The sequence below is a fragment of the Dromiciops gliroides genome, chromosome 1, assembly GCF_019393635.1.
Source record: "Dromiciops gliroides isolate mDroGli1 chromosome 1, mDroGli1.pri, whole genome shotgun sequence".
Lineage (NCBI taxonomy): Eukaryota > Metazoa > Chordata > Mammalia > Microbiotheria > Microbiotheriidae > Dromiciops > Dromiciops gliroides.
This window is the reverse complement of record NC_057861.1, coordinates 46260924-46284269: the sequence shown is the minus strand read 5'-3', so window position 1 is coordinate 46284269 and position 23346 is coordinate 46260924. Positions and strand designations below refer to the sequence as shown.

The 23346-nt window shown below is 43.9% G+C and overlaps 1 protein-coding gene across 1 annotated transcript; it reads left to right on the top strand.

Moving 5' to 3' along the window:
- The first annotated feature begins 2466 nt into the window (after positions 1–2466).
- On the top strand, positions 2467–3324 carry NFILZ (NFIL3 like basic leucine zipper). Its single transcript, XM_043990329.1, has one exon. It carries the CDS (start codon positions 2467–2469, stop codon positions 3322–3324), a length of 858 nt encoding a protein of 285 aa, XP_043846264.1.
- Positions 3325–23346: the final 20022 nt, after the last annotated feature.

The window sequence follows — 23346 nt, the reverse complement described above, 5'->3', positions numbered from 1 at the left end:
TCTTTTTTTTTTGGTGTGGCAATTGGAGTTAAGTGACTTGCCCAGGGTCACACAGCTGGTAAGTGTAAAGTGTCTGAGGCCAGATTTGAACTCAGGTCCTCCTGAATCTAGGACTGGTGCTCTATCCACTGCGCCACCTAACTGCCCCTATTTCTTTCTTTTTTAATTAGAGAATGAGGCTTTAAAATTTTATTTAATATTTTATTTCCCCCCCAATTATACATAAAAACAATTTTTAACATTAAAAAAATTTTTTTTGAGTTCTAAATTATCTCCCTCCATTTCTCCCTTTTCCCCTCATTAAGAAGGCAAGCAATTTGATATAGGTTGTACATATACAGTCATGAAAAACATATTTTCATATTAGTCATGTTGTGAAAGAAAACAAAACTAGAAAAATAAAGTAAAATAAGTATGCTTCAGTCTGCATTCAGACTTCATCAGTTTTCTCTGTAGGTGGATACCATTTTTCATCATGAAACCTTCAGAATTGTCTTGGATCATTGTATTATATTTCTGAGAAGAGCTAAGTTTTTCACAGTTGATCATTGAACAATATTGCTGTTACTTTGTACAATGTTTTTCTGGTTGTGCTTATTTCACTTTGCATCAGTTCATGTAAGTCTTCCCAGGTTTTTCTGAGATCATCCTGCTCATTATTTCTTGTAGCACAATAGTACTCCATCACAGTCATATTTGTTCAGTCATTTCTCAATAGATGGACATCCCCTCAATTTCCAATTCATGATAGTCTTTCAAACAGAAGGAGTCCTGGGCTTCTGCTGATTTCTACTAAGTGTCAGTATCTGAGTCATAGCATTATTAAACTGTTGTAGAAAAAAAAAAGTAATTTGTGATTTAGGCTTATATCTGCCAGAAACAATTTTGTCTATTTTAAGATTAATCTAATTCCAAGTAATATCTGAGAGAGATATCCAAACTTTGAATGATCCCCCGTGTCCTCTCACATGATTTTCTTCCCCAAGACAATTTGAGATAATATTTACAGGAATCTTGAGCAAGAAGATGGTTATGATATATTTAAATACAGTAACATTCTAGAATAGTTACCACTCAGTTCCTCTCTGGACCACTTCCCCTTAAGAGTTCTTTCTTTGTGATCAATATCTTAACCTTGAATTTCCAAAAGAGAAAACATTGTTCTTAGGTGGGGTATTAGGGCGGTTGCTTCAGGGGTTAAGGAGGTAATGATCTTATCTAGATCAGAGATAAGTTTGGTTATTACCCTTATTTCATTTCAAAGGAAGACCTCAACTTTTGTTCTTTCCATTTTCCTGCAGAGAAAAGTCTGGAAAAGGTTTCAGACTGGACAAATCATATTTTTAAATATTTCTAGAGAAACTAAAAAGGAGGTTTTAAAAAAATATACTTCACAGCAACTGACATCATATTCTAAGCACTGGTGAATAGGCATATAAAGTCATGTTTTATTCCTGACCCTCTTCCCATTGATTTCATCCTGAGAATTACTGAGAACCTTTCCCACAAATATTCTCCTTTAACTGACATACTTGATATTCTACATAGTGTGACATCCCTCAAAACTGACTGCAGGTATCTAGTACATGTCAGGTTCATATTCTATCACTCATGGGCCTCCATTTTTCTCCTGATTCTCAATCTCTTAGAGAGACAAAAGATCATCTCATAGTAATGTAAAAAGGACATTTGCTTAAAATAGAATCACAAGATAAATACAATAGACAGCAGGCACTCTCACTATTCATTTCTCAAAAAATTCCTCCCCAAATTCAAAACTTGAAGGGTTGTGAGTCTAGCTTGTCCCTTGACCTATACTGCTAAATCAGTACACTATGCAATCTTAGCTAATAGTAAGAAGGCAGGGGACAGCTAGGTGGCATCTCATCTGCTGTCATCCGGAGGCACTTCTTGGTTAGACTCACCTACTGAGTTCTCCTAAAGAATTCATGGGCAAGTAGTCCAAAAGATGCTCCGAGAGCTGCACCCCCTTACAACAGGAAGGAAGAACTGGGGTCAGGCTTTTTTCTCTGTCACCTTCATTTTCAGTTTAAAGGTCAATTAATCTGACCAGTAAAATCTTCCGGCCTCTTGAGAGGTTTACCCCATTAATCACCACAGGCTTCTTTTCTTCATATTCCGGATCCTTCTTAGTCACCAGACAGAAAAAGAAATAGCCACCTCACATTTCCTGACCTTATCATCAATTGTGAAATGTGTATTTCCCGAGCTATAACAAAATTCCACAGCTTTTCAAAAATTTTTTTTTTAAATCAGGGAGCTGACAAAGTTGAGGGGAAGGGCTAATTAAAAGGTTAAGCCCTTTGCCTCATCCTGGAAACCCTGAACCTGGATGACAAATTGGAGATTCGGGGCTGGGGGCTGTGACCCCCCCCCCAATCAAGGTCGGGGTACAGCTGGGTTACTAATTTTCATTTTTCTCCCTCAGCTCCCTGAGTGGAAATCATGGATCTGGGCCTCCTGAGGCTCATGGATTTGCCCCAGGGCAAGAACAAGGCCCTTCGGGGAAACCGAGGAAGTAGCTTTGCCCCAGCCACCCGGCGCCAGCGAGAGTTCATGCCGGAAGAGAAGAAAGACAACACCTACTGGGAGAAGAGGCGCAAAAACAATGAGGCAGCCAAGAGGTCCCGAGAGAAGCGACGTTTGAACGATGTGGCTGTGGAAGGTCAACTGGCTGCTCTCAGGGAGGAGAATGCCTTGCTCCGGGCTGAGCTGATGGCCCTCAAACTTCACTTTGGCCTGCTGGGCCCTGGCACGCCCCATGCCCTCCAGGCCTTGCTGTGGAATTGCCCCTGGGCATCCTCCCGGGGCCCTAAGGGGAAACTAGCACAACCAGAGCGAGTATCCTTCAGGCCATGCAGCCCAGATGCCAAGGAGCTGGTCTGTAGGGATTATGGAGGTTCCCACAAGGTGGGGGGCCTGGGCTCCCCAGGGCTCTCTCATGAGCTGTCAGCTGAAGACCCCAAAAGACTGGACTCAGCTGTCTGCCCCCCGGCGTTCTTCAGCTGCCACCTTCTGGATGGGCACAGCACCCATCTGCCTCTGCTGGAACCTAGCCCAAAGTGGGGGGCTTGGCCACCCGTTCCAACTGGCCAAGGAAAGAGCTCTGGGCACTGGGTCTTGGGCACCAGTGACGGACCTTTGGTGGCAAAGTCCAGTTCTGTGGCACCATCCTCTGGAACACCCTGCCCCTATCCTGGGGAAAGACCCAAGACCACAGCTCAGTCCTCTCTGCCCCATAAACTTCGCATCAAGTCCCGGGCTCTGGTACACTGGGAGGACAGTGCTTCCAATTCCTTCTGAGATTCCCCACCTCCCTAAGGGCCAGAGGGATCTGAGAGCAGATATACTGGAGAAAAATGGAAGGAGGAGATAGAAATCTGGATGACTCCTAGAGGTGTGCCAGGTTACCAGGGCAAAAGCAGACACACCATATCCCCACCCTCCCCAAGGTTTCCCTGGGGCACAACAATTCAGATCCTGCCCCAATTTCGAGGTAATCAGTCCCCAGTGGCTGATCATCTTCTCTTCAGTCAGATCTTCCTGGTAGATGGGCCCTCAAGTCCCAGCCCAGTCCTCATGACAATCCCCCCCCAAAGGGGCTGTGTCCCACTGTGGTTGGCATCTCCAGGGAGAATCCAGGGTCTTAGGAAGAAAGCATGGTATAGTAGAAGGGCACTCATCTGGGAGTTAGTAGAGCCCTGGGTTCAGATCCCAGCTCTGTGCACGTGCCTTCATCTGTAAATGGGGAAAATAATACCTGTAATATCTTCCCTCACAGGATTGTGGTAAAATCAGTTGAGATAAGAAGAGCCAAGGATTTTGCAAATCTTATCGAAGGTGCTTGACCTGGGAGTGTGTGAACTTTAAAAATATATATATTTTTTGATAACTGTTTCAATAGAATTTGCTTTCTTTGTAATCCCTTTGTATTTCATTTTATGCATTTAAAAACCTGACTGTGAAGACATCCATAGGCTTCATTAGCCAGCCAGAGGGGGTCTGGGGCACCAAAAAGTCAACCCCCCTGCTGGATAGAATACCAGCTGCTATTGTTAGGGGAGCACTCAGGGGCCCAGGGAGAATCCTGGGTGCCAGAGAAGGCACGAGATCTCCCGAGGAGTGAGGATGGTGACCTACTCAAGGGAGGTGTTCTTTGGTGGCAAATGCCAGGCTGTGCGTCAGATAGCGACCCAGATGCCAAACACTAAGTGATCTAAATCACTGTGGAGTGTAGATCTTTCCCACAGTTCTCTTCCTTCCTTGGGTTTCTCCCCCTTATACATACCTAGGGGGAGCTAGAATAGAGTGGACAGAGTGCTGGGTTTGGAGTCAGGAAGTCCTGAATTCTAATCCAGTCTCAGACTCTTATTAGCTGTGTGACCCTGGGCAAGTCACCTAAAGACATCTTCCTCAGTTTCCTCACCTGGAAAATGGGAACAATAATAGCACCTGCTTCCCAGGGTTGTTGTGAAGATCAAATGAGAGAACTGAAAAGCACTTAGTGCAGTGGCTGGCACAGATAGAGTAACGTTTATGGAATAATCAATATGTAAATGTTAGCTACTCTTCTGCTCTTATTATACCCCAGGGAGACATTCCATTAAGCTCTTGACCCTGCCTTCTTCTCCCTCCAAGCAGACCCCCAGAGAATGAGCAGTATGTGTTGGGAAGTAGGGTGAAGTTCCCTGGTATCCTTCAACAGTGGGTACATAGGGGTTCATCCTACCTGGGTTTGCTCTTTTTCCCAGGCCTCTGACTTGCCTAGAGGCAGCTAGGTGGCTCAGTGAATAGAGCCTTGGCCTAGAGTCAAGAAGACTTGAGTTCAGGGGCAGCTAGGTGGTACAGTGGATAGAGCACCGGCCCTGGAGTCAGGAGTACCTGAGTTCAAATCCGACCTTAGACAATTAACACTTACTAGCTGTGTGACCCTGGGCAAGTCACTTAACCCCAATTGCCTCACTTTAAAAAAAAAGAAGACTTGAGTTCAAATCCAGCCTCAGACACTTACTAGCTGCAAGACCCCGAGTGAGTCACAATCTCTGTCTGCCTCAGTTTGCCTCCTAGGGAAGTACAGCCCCTGTAAGCAGGGGTGAAGGAGGAGACTTGCCACCTAGCTAGACCCCGCCTGCTGCCCCATGCTGGGACACCAGAAGCAGAGGGAAGCGCCACCATACATGGCTGTGGCCGGGTTCTGGTGGCTTATATTCTCATTGGGGAAGGGATGTTTAGAAACCAGGAGAAAATCATCCATAAAGATACAAAATCACGGGCTGCCTTTCATACCTGACCCTGATCAGAAGAGCAGGAAGGTGCCTCCTGGTCCTCAACAGAGCCCCTGGGCCTGGGCTTGGGAATTGGGTCTTGGAGTCTCTTAGGTAGATCCATGGCCATGCTTGTCTTCCCACAAAACCCTCAGAGCCCAGTAGCCAGCAAACAGTACACCCTCTGCCCAGGCCCCTTGACCTATGAGAATGAGAAATGGACTTCGGAGCTAATGCCGGCTCTTACCCCTTCTGCTCCACCTTCCCATGCTCCCAGCAGGCTTTCCTCTTTATAGTCCCTCCTCCTTCCTCCCCATCTCCCCCTTTCACTCCTTCCTCCCTTCCCCACCTTCTCCCTTCTGTTAGTGTTTAACGTTGCTCCCCTAGCAGCCTATCCTGTTAGAAATTAAGAACTAAACCAAGAGATTCTCCTAGGCCCTGGCCCTGGGTCTGGTTCACTGCCTCCATCTCATGTCCTGCCTATGCCTGGGGGCAGTACCATCTCCAGATCCCTCTAGGGCAAAGTCCAGTCAGTGGACTTAAGTCAATCAGTCAACAAGGCCTTCCAAGGGATCTGCCACTCCAACTTTGTCTTCAGCTCCAATTCAATTCAATTTCATTCAGTTCAATTCAACAAGGACTGAGGATTTATCAAGCAGCTAGGGGGGGCAGTCAACAGAGCACTGGGCCTGGAGTCAGGAAGACCTGAGTTCAAATCTAGCCTGAGATGGTTCCCAGTTGTATGACTCTGGGCAAGTCACTTAACATCTGTGGGCCTCAGTTTCCTCAGCTGGGGATCATAACAGCACCTACCTCCCAAGGTTGTTGTGAAGACTGAATGAGATCATACTTGTAAAGTGCTTAGCACAGTGTTTGACACATAGTAGGTGCAATATGAGTGCTAGCTACTATTAATTAGGATTAATATAAATATTCCCATGTGCAAAGGAGGCAATATGGGGTAGCAGATAGAGGACCTGTTTGGCAGTCAGGAAGATCTGGGCTCAAGCCTGGCTTCCTGGGTACTGGTTGTGCCCCTGGGCACATCATTTAATGATTCAATACCCCAGGGAACCCTTTGGACTCCAAGGTATAGACTAGTTTCGGTTCTGCATAGGAGAGGGAGTTTCCACACCAGGAAGTTGGACATGGACTAGACCTTGAAGGATGGGGTGGGGTTTGAAGGTCATTTTGGGGACCCAGAGACAGGATAGAGTCTGGCTGAAGAAAAGGGGGCCTGTGGGGAAGTCGAGGGACATCAGGTTGGAGAGGGAGGTAAGGGAGAGATAATTGGGTTCCTGGAAACCAAACTCAGGAGTCTGGAGGTGCCCTGGCCCCCCTGGTCTGCCCGTGCGTGGCGTCATCTGGTGTCTTCCCCAAAGGATGACAGTGAGCTTCGCCAGGAGTGAATAAAACAGGAAACCCCTCCCTCACCTCCCCACTGCCTGCCCCCCCCACACCACCACAGGCTAGAGGTAGTGGTTGGGGGGAAGGTGAGGAGAAACTGTGAAATCATACTGGAGCTGGGAAGGGGGCGTGGAGAGGGTGGGGTAGTGGGTAGGAGGGGGACAGTGATGACAACATTTCTCAGAATTTACAGTTGTGAGCTGGCCGGGGGAGGGAGTGACGTGGATCTCTGAGGCCCAGGGCCCATGTGGGTCCCCAGGGGTGGCCCCACTGTTCTAATTAAGCAAGTTCCCTCTTCAGGCTGTCTGATCTTCCCCCCACCCCTACTGAGTCCCAGGACCCATCTCTAATCCCTCTCTCTCCCTTTATTCCTTTTCCTGACTCAGTTTGACTTCCAGGTCCCGGGCCCTGCCCCTTTCCCTGCTCTCTGTTGTGACTTCACCCTAAGATCGGGACTGTGATCGACCTTGGGGAACTGGACATGGGAGGAGTCATTGTGGACAAAGACAGACCAGGTCTCATCTGTAAAGAGGAAGGGGAGGGGAAGGAAGGAGGTGAGGAAGGTCACAGAACCCTGGCCTCCTGAAGACATTCCCTATGGGTGTGTTTGTGTTTGTGCCCAAGGGGCAGTCCCACCACGTGCAGCCCCACATACATGCAGAGCAGCAGGCACCCCCTAAGAACATAGAAATAAATACATACAAGCATACTGAAAACTGATCTAGAGATACATGCCCAAACATGTACCTAGATACATTCCCAGTGGTCCATACAAACATGCACATGGACCAGTGGTGTGACAGAAAATTTTTAACAAATGGCTCTCCAAGAGTTCTGGACACACTTTGAGGTGGAATTTGTATTATTAACATTTTCTGCATTCAATTAAATCTGAACAATCAACAAAACAACAAATCCAGCCTTCTTTTTAGCCTTTGCTTATTTCCTGGGTGTAAATACTCTTCTTTTTTTTTTTCTTCTTCTTTTTTTTGGTGGGGCAATGGGGGTTAAGTGATCACACAGCTAGTAAGTGTCAACTGTCTGAGGCAGGATTTGAACTCAGGTCCTCCTGAATCCAGGTCTGGTGCAATACTCTCAATGAAAAATTTAATAATCGGCTCATGAGGAGCTGTCTCCAGTACACCTGGGACATGGTCACATATGCACAGGCATATACAAATGTGCAGATACAAGGCATGAATGTAATCACAAACACACATATATACACAATTAGGCAAAACCAAGCATATCATTTAGAGCTGGGAAAGGAAAAAGTCAAATTCCAACATTTCCTTTTACCGAAGAAGAAACTGAGGTCCTTAAGACAGAAAGTGACTTGGAAGTGGCAGATGAGGGATTACAACCCAGATCCATATGATCCAAATAGGGGGCTGTTTTCCTATGAGCACTGGCTGTAAATGTTCACATATATGTCTGCATATGCGTGGTAGGGATTTGTTAAAAACCTACTATGTGCTAAGCACTATGCTAAGTGCTTTACAAATATATTCTCATTTGATCTTCACGACAGCCCTGGGAGCTAGGTGTAATACTCCCATTTTACAGATATGGAAACTGAAACAGACAAAAGTCAAGTGACTTGCTCATGGTCACACAACTAGGAAAAGTATCTGAGACTAGGATTTGGACTCTGATCTTCCAGGCCCAGTGTTTTATCATCTGGGCTATCTAGCAGTATCTTATGACACCGACCCCACCTCCCCAGTTGGGTCCTGAGAATGCCTCGATTGCTTGCCTATGAAATGCCAATTCCCATTCCCTTCTCTTCTTCCTCAGACAGGTAGAGAAGCCTGGGATGGATGGCAGAGTCAGGGAAAGACTGTAACCCCAACCCTGGGGGTGTGAAATACTGACCTTCTTGTCTTTTGGGGACAGGCATTGAAATCCCCCTTTAAAACATGCAAAGAGGCAACAACATAAAAGAGCCTGAATACCTAGATTCTGTCTGAGCTCTGCCCTCAGCAATGAGACCTTAAGTCCCTTCTCTTCTTTTTTCCCTCTGTAAACTGGGTGATACAGAGATAGTAGAGAGCTGGCCTCTGAGTCTGGACCTGAGTTCCAGTCTCACCTCTGACATACAGTTAGTAAAACTGAAGACAAGTCCCTTAAGTTGTCAATTCCCTAGGTAGCTCTCTAGGATTATATACTGCAGATGAGTTATTGAGGGAGCAACAGAGGAGGCAGGTTCCTCACCAGGAGTCTCTTGCACTAATGAAATCACAGTTTACAGACAAAAATATCTAATAACTATGAATTGCTCTTCATCTCAAGAAGGACTTCACAGCTACCTGAGCCTGAGCTCATGCAGAACCTCTCTTTTCTCTTTTACCTCCAGTGACTATTTTCCTGAAGCTAGGTTTTATTTCCTGGACTGGAATTCCAGAGCTAACAACTTTCCCTTCCTCCCTCCCTCTCTTTCTCCATCCATCAGCCCACACCTTTCTCTCTCTCCCCCTTTCCCCTTCTCCCCCAGCTCGGTCTCTTTCTCTGTGTGTGTCTCTCTCCCTCCATCCTCCCCTTCCCCTCTTCCTCTCCCATATCCCCCACCTCTCTGTCTCTGTCTCTCTGTTTCTGTCTTTCTGTCTCTCTCTGTCTCTGTCTCTCTGTCTGTCTCTCATTGTCTCTGTCTCTCTCTCTCCTCTCTCTGTCTCTCTGCCTCTGTCTCTCTCTGTGTCTCTGTCTCTTCTCTGTCTCTGTCTCTCTGTCTCTCTGATCTGTATTGGGTTTCACAGACCTAATCACAAAATGTTAGAGTTAGAAGGAATCCCAGAGATAATTTAGTCCAACCCATTCCCCTTCCCAACACTCCCCACTAAAGCATATCTAATACTGGTCATCCAGTGTCTTCTTAAAGATCTCTAATGATAGGGGCAGCTAGGTGGCGCAGTGGATAGAGCACTGGTCCTGGATTCAGGAGGACCTGAGTTCAAATCCGGCCTCAGACACTTAACACTTAACATTTACTAGCTGTGTGACCCTGGGCAAGTCACTTAACCCCAATTGCCTCACTAAAAAAAAAAAAAAGATCTCCAATGAGAAGCCCATTCGATGCCAGGATGGCTCTAATGACTGGGAAGTTTTTCCTAACATTGAGCTTAAATTTGTAGGACAATCTAATTCTTCTTGAACAGGACAGCTCTTCAGGGAGGGAGTAGTTTCTCTACCCTAGGCTATACATCCTCAGTTTATGGACTTGAGGACCCTTCATTATTCTGATTGTCACCCTCTCAATGCCTTCAAGTGGACACAGTGTTTTCTCCAGTTTTTGCTTTACTTCAGTTCCAGGCCCCTGGATAACCCAAATAACCCAAAGTAGAGGGTCCCCTGGAAGAGAAGAGGCTATACTTTGGGACGCTAAGAGGCTGACTCTAAGGAAATAGTTAATTGTGTGGCATAGGCCTGGAGTGGTGAGATATCCCCTAGGACTGAGAGAAATGTGGAGGCTGGGGAGTGGGGAGAGAGGGTCCCCCAGGAGGACGACATCCTAATTTTTGTTGCTGTTGTTCATTGTTTCCAGTCATGTCTGACTTTTCATGACCCTTTTGGGGTTTTCTAGGCAAAGATACTGGTTGGCCATTTCCTACTCCAACTCATTTTATAGATGAGAAAACTGGGCCAAAGAAGATTAAGTGACTTACCCAGGGTCACACAGTTAGTCAGTGTCTGAGGCCATATTCGAATTCAAGTCTTCCTAACTCTAAGCTCAGTGCTCTATCCACTGCACTACCTAGCTGCCTTAGATGACTTCTTTGAGGAGATTAGATTCGAATTAGACTAGGAGGACTTTGAAAAGGAAATGGTCTAGGCAACCACATAAGCCAAGGTGTGGCAAGTATAAATTTGAGCCTAGTTGGATCATAGAAGCAGATAGGAAGAGAAATTAGAAGCCATCTACTCCAACCTCTTCCTTTTACACATAAAGGAGAATGGATCCCAGTGAGGTGAAATGACTTGTCTAAGATCACACAGTTAAGGGGGCAGCTAGGTGGCACAGTGGATAAAGCACCGGCCCTGTATTCAGGAGAACCTGAGTTCAAATCCGGCCTCAGACACTTGCCACTTACTAGCTGTGTGACCCTGGGCAAGTCACTTAACCCTCATTGCCCTGAAAAAAAATGAATGAATTAATGAATTAAAAAGATCACACAGTTAAAGGAGAAGAGCTGGGGTTCAGAGGGGCAGGTGGAGTTCAAGCATGAAAGTTAGATTAGGGTCACACTGTGCAGGACCTTGAATGCCAAGCTGAATTTGGATATCTATAGGCAATAGGGAACCATTGAAGGTGTTGGAATAAAGAAAGGATGGGAGCAGAGCTGGGTTGTAGGAAGATTATTCTGGTTGCCTGTAGTGGTTGAATTGGAGAAGGGAGAGACTGGAGACTGGGGGTCTGGTTCAGAGGCTGTCACAAAGGTCCAGACAAAAGGTGATCAAGGCTGGGACTAGGGTGACAGCTAAGTGGGGAAAGGAGGCAAAAGAGTCGAGAGAATGATGGCCCGTTGAATGTCGTAGAGGGGCTTCTTGGTCTGCTCTGGATTGGGCTCTACGTCCCCAAAGTCCATCCCAACCCTGAGATTCTGATTTGGAGGCAGAGATGACAAACTTTATGGCTGATTCTCTGTGGGGAGGGAGGGAGAAGGCAGACATGATTTCCAAGGCTGAGTCACTTACTGTTCACCTTTGGTCATCAGGGGATACAAGCCGAAACCTCAAGCACAGACTGATTGAGCTAATGGCACATGGGGCAAAAGAGAAAATGTGCTTCCCTCCAAACTCTCCTTTAGCTTTTCAGCTGACTGCTTTTCTCCAGCTCCCCTCTTCTTATGTCCTTCTCTTTGCAAGCTTGGAGAACTGTCTTAGGGAGCTCCTCTCTGGGTAGAAGCATTTGGGCAGATGAACCCAGAGGGTTCATCACTCTATGCTCTTGTCACTGAGCTAAATTGGGCCAGGGTCTGGGGGAGACTGGCTTCTGGCCTTGGGTCCTTCGGTCCTGGGTTCTAGACTCTAGATGGCTAGAACTCTAGGCCCCAGTTTCTAGGTTTGGCTTTGGTTCTACACTGGGTTCTAGGCTATGAGTTCTGGGCTCTGGTCACTGGCCCAGCCAGGCCTTTTGCCTGAGCCTCAGACAACCTCACCAAGTACAAATCAGACAAGATCAGATGGGGCTTGGGGCAGCTAGGTGGTGCAGTGGATAAAGCACCAGTCCTGGATTCAGGAGGACCTGAGTTCAGATCTGGCCTCTGACACTCAACACATACTAGCTGTGTGGCCCTGGGCAAGTCACTTAACCCTCATTGCCCTGAGCAAAAAGAAAAGAAAAGAAAAGATGAGATGGGGCTGAGGGAGCCAATCCCTAGGTGTTCCTGAGGGCCCAGCTCATACTTGAAAGAGCTGGGGGTTCAGCTGAATTAAGATAATAAGAAAGGATCCTCCTCATCTCCCCCTGCCCCAGAATTGTCTTCCCAGGTCCCCAACAGCATTCTAATTTTCTTCCTAGAGATGGACTAAAAAAACCTTCCTCAGAACCCTTGGGGTCCACCTCCCCACCACATACACTTGGAAGTAGGGTGGGGAGATGGTTCTGCTGAAAACCACATCTCTCATTTCTAGCCTGAGTTCTGACTCAGAGGCAGAGGGTTGGCTTTTTGAGTGAGAGGAATGCCAAAGGGGAGGTGGGGAAAGGAAAGGAGGGAAGGAGCTCCAGGGGGTGTGTCAGATAACTGGACCCTACAACCTCAGTTCTACTAAGACGCTGGGCAGCCCCTCCATCCCTGAGCCCTGGGAGGGAGGCTACCTGTGGTTTGCTTCTCAGTTATGCAAATCATCCAACATTAACAAAGAAATCCTAGGCCCAAGACTAGTCCAGTCCTCAGATGACCCCAGACCTAATAGACCCTCTCAGGCAAAATGCTCAATCTCATTCAACTCAACCAGTCTTTCTTAATCTTCTCTACTTGGCCCTGCACCCTCTGCCTACCCCGCCCTCAGTCCTGCCCTCAATTTGGTTGTGAGAGAAGACAGAGAAGGAAAGAGATTCTGCAGAAATAACCTAATCCAATCCCCTCATTTTATAGGTAAAGAAACCAGGACCACAAGGGGAGAGAAATTGACTAAGGTTACAAAGCTGAAAATCACCTATTTTAATGAATTCTTCTTTTTATCTAAATGCGATCCCAGTTGTTTTCACTTGTTGAATGAGCACAAGTGCTATCAGCACTGTCTACATTTTGGCACTCTGGAAAAAGCACTAGTTGGCCAGCCCAAGTTATAGCTCTAATAATGATGACTTGATTCCTTTTTAAGGACAAAAATGTTGCCCTCTCCCCAACTCAGTTGTACAATTGGTGAATGTTGCTTGAGAAACTACACATTGAGTTTATACCAGTAATGTTGGCTTGATTCACCCTAAGGAAGACTATAAACATACCAAATTGATATAAATAATAAAACCCATATGGTTAATTTAATAGATGCTGAAAAGGCTTTTAACAAAGTCTAAAACCCATTTCTATTAAAAGCTTCACAAATCATAGGAATAAATGGATCTTTCCTTAACATAGTAAATAGCATTTACTTAAAACTAAGAACAAATATTTTACAGAATGGAGAAAAGTCAGAGACCTTCCCAATAAGACGAGGAGGAGTAAAACAAGGATTCCTCTTACTACCACCACTATTTAACGTAGTCCTAGCAATGCTAGTTATAGAAATAAGATAAGAAAAAGAAATTGAGGTAATAAGCACAGATAAAGAGGGAATAAAATTATTGCTTTTTGCAAATGATAGAGAATCCTAAGGAGAGTGAGAAATCAATTTAAATGATAATTTCAGCATTCCTATAAAACCAACAAATCTTAGCAGGAAGATCTAGAAAGAGAAATTACATTCAAAATAATTAGAGGGGCAGCTAGGTGGTGCAGTGGATAGAGCACCGGCTCTGGAGTCAGGAGTACCTGAGTTCAAATCCGACCTCAGACACTTAACACTTACTAGCTGTGTGACCCTGGGCAAGTCACTTAACCCCAACTGCCTCACTAAAATAATAATAATAATAATAATAATAATAATAATTAGAGAAGCCATAAAATATTTAGAAGTGTACTCACCAAGATTCACCCAGGGACTGTGTGAATCTAACAATAAAACACTATTTACAGAAATAAAGACATATCTAAATGGAGAAACATTGTGTCCATGGATAGGTCAAGTCAATATACTAAAAAATGACAATAGTAATTAAATTAATTTACTTATTTATTGCCTTGCCAATCAAATTCTCAAACAGATATTTTCTAGACCTAGAAAAAATCATAAAATTCATATAGAGAAACAAAAGGTCAAGAATATCAAGGGTAATAATGAAAAAAAGTGGGAAGGAAGGGGGCCTATCAGTACTAAATCTTAAACCACAGTAATCATTAGAATAATTTGGTACTGGTTTTGGTTTTTTTTTGTGTTTTTTTTTTAAAAGGTCAATCAGAGGAACAGATCAGATAATGCAGAAGCAAACAATTATAGTAGCATAGTATTCAATAAACCAAATGACTTCTGGGGGAAGGGCTTACTATCTGATGAAAACTGCTGGGAAAACTAACCAGCAGTCTAGCAGAAATTCAGTTTAGATAAATATCTCACATCATACAATAAGAAAAGCTCCAAATGGATATATGACCCAGGTATAAAAGATCACACCATGAACAATTTAGAGGAGCAAAGAAGAAATTACATTTCACATCTCCGGGTAGAGGAATAGTTAATAAATAAACAAATGATAGTGATCCTCTGATAACATAAGACAAAATGAACAATTTTGACTACATCAAATTAAAAAAGGTTTTACAAAACAAGCCTAATATAATAAAAAATGAAAGGGAAACAGATAACTGGGGTTGGAGGTGGGTGGGTGGGGAAACCTCGGCACGGTTTTTTGGTAAAAGTCTTATATCCAAGATACAAAAGGAACTGATTCAAATTGATCAAACTAAGCCATTCTCCAATAGATAATCACATGATATGAAGAGGCAGTTAAAAGGAAGAAACCCAAGCTACCAACAACCAAATGAAAAAAAATGTTCTAACTCACAATTAAAGAAGTGAAAATTAAAGTATTTGAGGGTCTACCTCATACCTATCAGAATGGTTAAGATGATAAAAGTGGAAAATGACAAACACTGGAGGGTCTGAGGGGAAATCTGGGTATTGTAGAACTGTGAATTGGTTCAGCCATTCTGGAAAGCAGTTTGGAACTACAAGCAGAAAGTTACCAGACCATATATACCCCTTGACCCAGTTAGGCCGATAATTGGATGATACCCAGTGGCCGTTAGATGGTTCAGGGGACAGAGCTCAGGGCCTGGAGGCAGGAAGACTAAGTTTAAATTTGTCCTTAGACCCTCACTAGTTGTATGACCCTGAGCAAGTCACTTAATATCTGTTTGCTTCAGTTTCCTCATCTGTAAAATGGGCATGATTTTAGCTCCAACCCCCACCCCACCCCACCCCAGGATTGTTGTGAGGATAAAATGGGATAATATTTGTAAAGCATTTAGCAAAATCCCTAACACATAGTAGGTGCTATTAAAATGGTAGCTATTGTTATTATTATTCCTGATTCTGCTCATCTCAGTCAGCATCAGTTCATGTAAGTCCTTCCAAGTTTCTCCTCCTGCTGATCGTTTCTTACAGCACAATAGTATTCCATTACATTCATATACCACAACTTGTTCAGCCATTACTCAATTGATGGGCATTCCCTCGATTTCCAATTCTTTTCCACCACAAAGAGAGCTGCTAGAAATATTTTTTTACCCATTTAATTTCTTATGCCAACCTGCAATATATGGAAACTATGATGGGGGAAGTCATGATACAGAACAGATACCTGTATAGCACTGTCAGTTATTGTGCTGAGTGCATTACAATTATTATATCATTTGATCCTTATAACAACCTTGGGAAGAAGGAGCTATTTTACAGGAGCTCCATTTTACAGATGAGGACACTAAGACAAACAGAGGTCAAGTGACTTGCTCAGGACCAAACAGCTAGTGAATGTCTGAGGTTGCATCTGAATTCAGGTCTTTTTTTTCTTTTTTCTGGGCAATGAGGGTTAAGTGACTTGTCCAGGGTCACACAGCTAGTAAGTGTCAATTGTCTGAGGTCGGATTTGAACTCAGGTCCTCCTGAATCCAGGGCCGGTGCTTTATCCACTGCGTCACCTAGCTGCCCTGAATTCAGGTCTTCTTGACTCCAGGCCCATCACTCTATCCACTGTACACAGGAAATGATAAAATGGACAGTGTCAGAGGTAATTGGGAAGACCTCTATCAACTGATGAAGAGTGAAGTGAGCAGAACTTGGAGAACAATTTATAGGACACAGAAAAATAACTTTGAAAGATGAAGGAACTCTGGTCCAGGCAATGATATTGTTGTCGTTGTTTGTCCTTTGTTCTCAAAGAGGACCATGACATTGGGAAGTGATATCACATCTTTCAGTAAATTGGATTTAAGTGAGGGAGGGCTGTGCAGAGTCACCAACCTCACTCTCTCCTCCAGAGCCATCTGGGCCCAGTGGCAAGATATACATCAGGACGATTAGAGAAAGAAGAAGGAAAGAAGGAAGGAAGAGGGAAGGAAGGGAGAAAGAAAAAGAGAGAAAGGAAGAGAGAGAGAGAGAAAGGAAGGAAGGAAGAAAGAGAGAGAAAGAAAGAAAGAAAGAAGGAAGGAAAGAAAGAAAGATGAATATGAAGATGAAGCATGCTGCTTAGCTCCTGCCAGAGAGGTTGAAATGCAGAAAAAAAAAAAGCCTCACGTTTTCAGTCATGCTTAAGTAGGAATTTATTTTGCTGGATTTTGCAGTGATGTATTGAGGGCTTTATGAGGTTTTATAAAATTTGCTCAGTGGGGAGGAGTTGGGGGAAGGACATCATTAAAATACTTTTTAATTATTAAAAAAAACCTTTTTAGAGTGAAAAAAAGAGAGAAACTCCACATTGACAAAAAGCCACTATGAATTGGGTAATGCTTTTACCTCAGCTATCCTTTATTAACCACAACAGGAAACATGTATAAAATAGTAACATGTATGTGTGCAAAGTATGCTGTGTATTCAGTCAGAGAACACGTTTGCTTATGTAGCGATTACTAAGTATCTCTGCCCTTTTAGCCGGGGCTGAGTAAATTGCAGTCTGTAAGAGGCAGCGGTTGGATGGTCCTTGGAGAGCAATAAGCACTTACAATATCCTGGCACTGACCACGTTAGGGCCAAGTGCTTTCTGAGCTCCCTTCTCATTTTGAGATTTTGTGATTCTATGATCAAAATGATACTATCTAGGGTGCATGTGGATTCTTGGGCCCCTTTAAGTAGCAGGACTGGGATTTGCACCCTCAGTTTCCTTATCTGTAAAATGGAAATAATAATTGTACCTGCATCCCAGGGTTATTGTGATGATCAAATGAGATAACGTTAAGTAAAAGCCCTTTACAGACTTTAAACTCCTATATAAATGTATGCCATTATTGTTATTTTGATTCTTATGGGATGGTCTAGCATTGTGACCTAGGTGGTATAGTAGATAGAGTGCTAGGACTGGCGTTCTCTTCCTGAGTTCAAATCTGGTCTCAGACACTTATTAGCTCTGTGACCCTGAGCAAATCACTTCACCCTGTTTGCCTCATTTTCCTCATCTGTAAAATGAGCTGGAGAAGGAAATGGCAAACCACTCCAGTATCTTTGCTAAAAAACAAAAACAACCCCCCCCAAACCAAAAACCCAAATGGAGTCATGAAGAGTTAGACACAACGGAAAATGACTGAACAACAAATTGTGATTTCATTGAAATAGAGAACTACTGGATAAGGAAATTCATTCCACTAATGCAGGTCAACACCTTCTCTGCTACTGATAGACTTAGGATCCAGAGCACCTGGAGATTAAGTGATTTGTCCAGGGTCAGACAGTGTGTGTCACAAGCCCATCTTCAACTCAGGCCTCCCTGGCCCCAAGGCTTTCTCTCTATCCATGGCAACAGACTTAAGGCTTCCAGCGCTGCTCTCAAGGGCAGCAGAGATGGAGAGATCAGAATCACTGGTAATAGTCAAGGCAGGGAGGGGAAGAGGAAGCCCAGGGAGGTGGGGGGTTGGGAGTGCAGATGGACTTGTTTATGCTATTTCAGGAGGGAGCGGGGGCAGAGACTGTGGTTTGGGGTATTCGAGGAGCAGGTCACGTCTCCACGGAAGGAAATACAACCAATCAAACTAACCAGACAGGTAGCTCCAGAGCCCAGAGTCTGCAGGAACCCTCAACTCCAGCCCCATCCTCAGCCTTAGCCTGACACCATCCCATTCCCAGGGACTCCCGCCTTTCTCTGGTGAGCCAACTGGCCTAGGAGATCCATCCAGGACCTAGGGAACTAACCTTGGCTTATAGAAGTCGTCTCCTCACCTCCACCTTGTCATCATCCAGTGGGCTGCTCCTATTCCATTCAAGTCCATAAACATTTATTAGCCACCTCCTGCATAGGGTCATCCATCTAGAGCTGCAAGGAATTGTAGAGGTCAACCCTTACTCGTTGGGGATGTTGTAGAGGGGCTCTTGTTCAAGGATGGATTGGGTTAGCTGGCCTCTGGAATCCTTCCCAGCGCTGAGACTCCAGGGTCATTTGACAATCCAGTATCCACATTTTTTTCCTTTTAAATTTTTTATTCATTTTTAACAAAAAGACAAAATAAAAATAAAAGAACATTTCCCATGTACACAGCACAACATATAGAGAGGGTTCAATATATAACTATGAATTTCTATCTCAGACTGTTCACTTAAAAAAACCCAACCCAACCATCATGTAATAAATACTACACATTATTTTCAAAGCTACCCTGCTTTTCTATGCTTCCTTCTAAGTTTCCTTTTTGTTCTCTACTGTAAACTTTTTCCCTCCCTCCCTCCCCATACCACTCTAAAGAAGGCTACAATTAAATGTGTGTGTTTGTATAAAACCATATTATATATACTTATATTTATCAGTTCTTTTTCTGAAACATCTTCCTTTATAGGTCCTTTACGGTAGGTTTGAGGATTTATGATACTCAAGATGAATTAATCGTTCCAAGTTGTTCTTAGGACAAAACTTCTGTTACTTTGTATAACATCCACTTGGTACTACTTGTTTCACTTTTCATTATTTCATGCAAGTTTTTCCATGTTTTTCTAAATTCAACCAGATCATTATTTCTTATAGCACAGCAGTATTCTGTCACAATCATAAACTACAACTTTTTCGGCTGCTCCCCAACTGAAGGACATCTCTATCATTTTAGTCAATCTGATAGGCGTGAGGTATCTCAAAGTTGTTGTACTATGCATTTCTCCAATCAATTATGATTTAGAACATTTTTTTCAAATGACTGGGTATAGTTTTGATTTCTTCATTCAAAAACTGCCTGTTCATATCCTTTGAGGAATGACTCATATTCTTATAAATTAGACAAAGTTCTTCATATGTTTGAGAAATGAGACTTTTATCTGGGAGACTGTCTATAAATTTTTTCGGACTTTTCTGCTTTCTTTCTCATCACTGGCTACATTGATTTTATTTGCACAGACCCCTTTTAATTTAATGTTATCAAGATTATTGGGGCAGCTTAGGTGGCGCAGTGGATAGAGCACCGGCCCTGGAGTCAAGAGGACCTGAGTTCAAATCCGGCCTCAGACACTTAACACTTACTAGCTGTGTGACCCCAGGCAAGTCACTTAACCCCAATTGCCTCACTTAAAAAAATTATCCATTTTATATCTTAGCCCCCACATTTTACAGAAGAGGAAACTGAGGCCCAGTGATTTGAACTCAGGTCCTCTGATACCACCCAAAGCACTGTATTTGGTACTGGCAATGCAAAGATAACTAGTATGCTACTCTCAGCAAGGGAAGATCTAAGCAAATAATTATGATACTAGACAATGTGGAAGGCAATATGGTATGGTGGAAAGTCAAATCCCATGGGGACAGATCAGCAAGCATTTATGAAGCACCTACTGCATTCTAGGCACTGTGCTAAGTGCTAAGTTTACAAAGAAAGGTAAAAAGTCCTTGCTCTCAAGGAAAACACAACTTAGTGGGGGAGACAATATGCAGACAACTATATATGAGAACAAGTTATTACAAGATAAATTGGAAATAGTCACCAGAGTGAAGGCACAAAGATTAAGGAGGATTAGAAAAGACTTCATGTTAGAAAATGGTATTTTAACTAAGACCTGAAAGAAGCCAGGGAGGCCAGAAGGCAGAGATGGGGAGGAAGAGAGTTCAAGGTTTGGGAGAGAGCCAGTGAAAATGCAAGGAATTGAGAGATGGGTCATCTTTTGTGAGTAATGACAGCTAGGCCAGTGTAACTGGATAGAAAAGTCTATGGGGTGGGAGGGAGGGGAGTAGTAAGGCATAAGGTGCAAATATATTGGAAAGGTAGGAAGGTAGCAGGGTAGATAGGGGGTATAGTGGATAGAGTACAGGCTGGGAGTCAGGAAGACATCTCCCTGAGTTCAAATCTGGCCTTAGATACTTACTAGCTATGTGACCCCGAGCAAGTCATTTAAGCCTGTTTGCCTTACTTTCCTTATCTGTAAAATGAGCTGGAGGAGGAATGGCAAACCGCTGTAGTATCTTTGCCAAGAAAATCCCAAATAGGGTCATGAAAAGTCGGACACAACTGAAACAACTCAACAACAATAAGGAAGATATCCAAAATCCAAACAGCATTTTATATTCAATCTTGGCATCAATAGGGAACCACAGGAGTTTGGGGATAAGGGTAAGGTGGTGGGAGTGGTGATATGGTCAGATTTATACTTAAGGAAGACCACTTTGATATCTGAGTGGAGGAGACTCTTGACTATTGTAGCAGTACAGGCCTGAGGCCCAGACCAAAGTGGTAGCAATGTCACAGGAGGGAAAGAGAGGTGGTACATATACTAGAGATATTATCAAGACAGAAATGACAGGACACTGCGGGGCAGCTAGATGGCACAGTGGTTAAAGCACCAGCCCTGAATTCAGGAGTACCTGAGTTCAAATCCAGCCTCAGACACTTGACACTTACTAGCTGTGTGACCCTGGGCAAGTCACTTAACCCCCATTGCCTGCAAAAAAAAACAAAAACAAAAAACCAAAAAAGAAATGACAGGACATGGTAAACTGATTAGATAGGGAAGCTGAGAGAGTGAGGAATCAAGGATGCTACATAAATGTTAATTTTTATTGTTCTTATTGTGAATCTGTATGTCTGGGAGGATGGTGGTACCTTCACATTAATAAGGAAGTTAGGAAGAGGGGGATCTTTTTCAGAAAAAGTAATGAGTCTTATTCTGGACATGTTGGTTTTTATTTTTGTTTTTGTTGTCGTTGTTGTTGTTTATGGGGCAATGAGGGTTAAGTGACTTGCCCAAGGTCACACAGCTAGTAAGTGTCAAGTGTCTGAGGACAGATTTGAACTCAGGTCCTCCTGACTCCAGGGCCAATGCTTTATCTACTGCACCATCTAGCTGCCCCTGACATGTTGGTCTTTAAGATGTCTACCAGACATCCAGTTCACGATGTCCAATAGGTAGTTAGAGACAGGAGACTGGAGGTCAGGCGAGAGTTTAGGACTGGAAAAATAGATATAGAAATCATCCGGGGCAGCTAGGTGGTGCAGTGGATAAAGCACTGGCCCTGGATTTAGGAGGACCTGAGTTCAAATATGGCCTCAGACACTTGACACATACTAGCTGTGTGACCTTGGGCAAGGCACTTAACCCTCATTGTCCCACCCCCCAAAAAATCATCCACTGAAGGATGATAGTTGAATCCATGGAAACTGATGAGATCACCAAGTGAAATAGTATAGAAGGAAAAGAGAGGAGGACCCAGGACAAATCCTTGAGGGACCCTCATAGTTATTAGACATGATGTGAACAAAGATCCAGCAAAGGAGACAGTTCATACAGATAGGGGGAGAATAAGGAGAGTCCCCAAAAGCTCAGAGAAAAAGATTAAAAGACAAAGAGTGTGATTGACAAGGTTAGAGGCTGCACGGAGGCCAAGAAGGAGCAGGATCGAGAAAAGGCCATTTGATTTGGCAATTAAGGGGTCATTGGTAACTTTAGAGAAAGTCCTGGATTTGGACTCAGCAGCCCTCTGTTTGAATGCCAACTCGGCTCATTTACCCTGCCTGGCCCTTGGTTTTCTTATCTGTAAAATAGGAGGCTGGAATAGATGGTCCCAGAGCCTGGAAGGGATTTCTGAGACCAACTTGTCTCTGAACAAGGATCCCTTTACAGCATCCCCTACTAGCCTTTACTTGAAGACCTCCAATTAGAGGTAACTCACCACCTTTCTAGGCAGTACACTCCACTTTGGGAGACTTTCTGGGGTTAGAAAGAGGTATGACCCATGATAGTAGAGGGCTTCTCATCTTGGAATATGTGTATGTCCAAGGGAGAAGGGAGACTATTTGGTTAATAATTACATTATCCTATCGAAATATTCCAAAAGTAGTATGGGGGATGGTGGGGGAGGGGGATTCTATGTGTAAGGGGCTAAAATTTTAGCTATACTATCTAAAAGATCTAATGAGTGGTCGCCAATAAATTATAAGCTTTAGCAAGAGTTAGACTTTTAAGCATTTATTAAGGAGAATAAGAATTTGGTAAAGAGAGAGAAAGGCCTAGATTCATCTATCTATTAAAGGGAGAGCACATTTCTAGCTCCCTTCTCCACCAGAGTCCTCAGGAAAGAGAGCAAGTTAGAGTGCCAGCCTCCCCCTTCTTCCTCACACCAGCCAATGTCACTTCCTGATGCCAAAGAAAAGCCTCATGGTCCTGCCCTCAGAGGCCCTCTCCTCATGTTGGAGCTTTCCTACAGTAAGTGTCCAGCAGGTGGCGTCATTCCAATGGTTACATATGTGAATTGGAGACAAAATGAAGGTATGGGATGGGTGTGAAAAAAAAAAGAATCAGTATAATGCAAATGAAAACTTTGGAAGAAACAGTTGAAAGATTAATTCCTGCCAAATGAGGTTTGGATCCAAAACCTCTTTCACGTTGAACTTTTGTTTAGTCGTTTTTCAGCCATGTCCAATTCTTGGTGACACCCTTTGGGGCTTTCTTGGCAAAGATATTGGAATGCTTCCCATTTCTTTCTCCAGCTTATTTTACAGATGAGGAAACAGGCAAACAAGGTTAAGTGACTTACCCAGGGTCACACAGCTAGTAAGTGTGTGAAATCAGATTTGAACTCGGGAAGACTCACTCCAGTCCTTGCACTCTATTCTCCAGGCCACCTAGCTACCCTTTGAAGTAAGGGGGGAAAAAAGTCAACAACTTAGTGAGAGATTAGGTGATAGATCTCCACAATAACCAGAATCTCTAAATTGATTTCCAGTCAAGGAAGATACAGAATTGTTAGTATAGCCTTGGAAAAACTTACCCCAGTCTTGCCAAATATGCTCACAAGGCTTTCAGTCTGGTTTTTTGTTTGTTTGTTTCATTCCATTTTAAACAAGTATCTCTGGGGATCAGCTTTCCCTGTCCTGTTCTGAATCAAATCCAAAGCAAACAAGCTGGAGGCTGATCATGACCTAGGGGCATCTCTTTCAAAAAC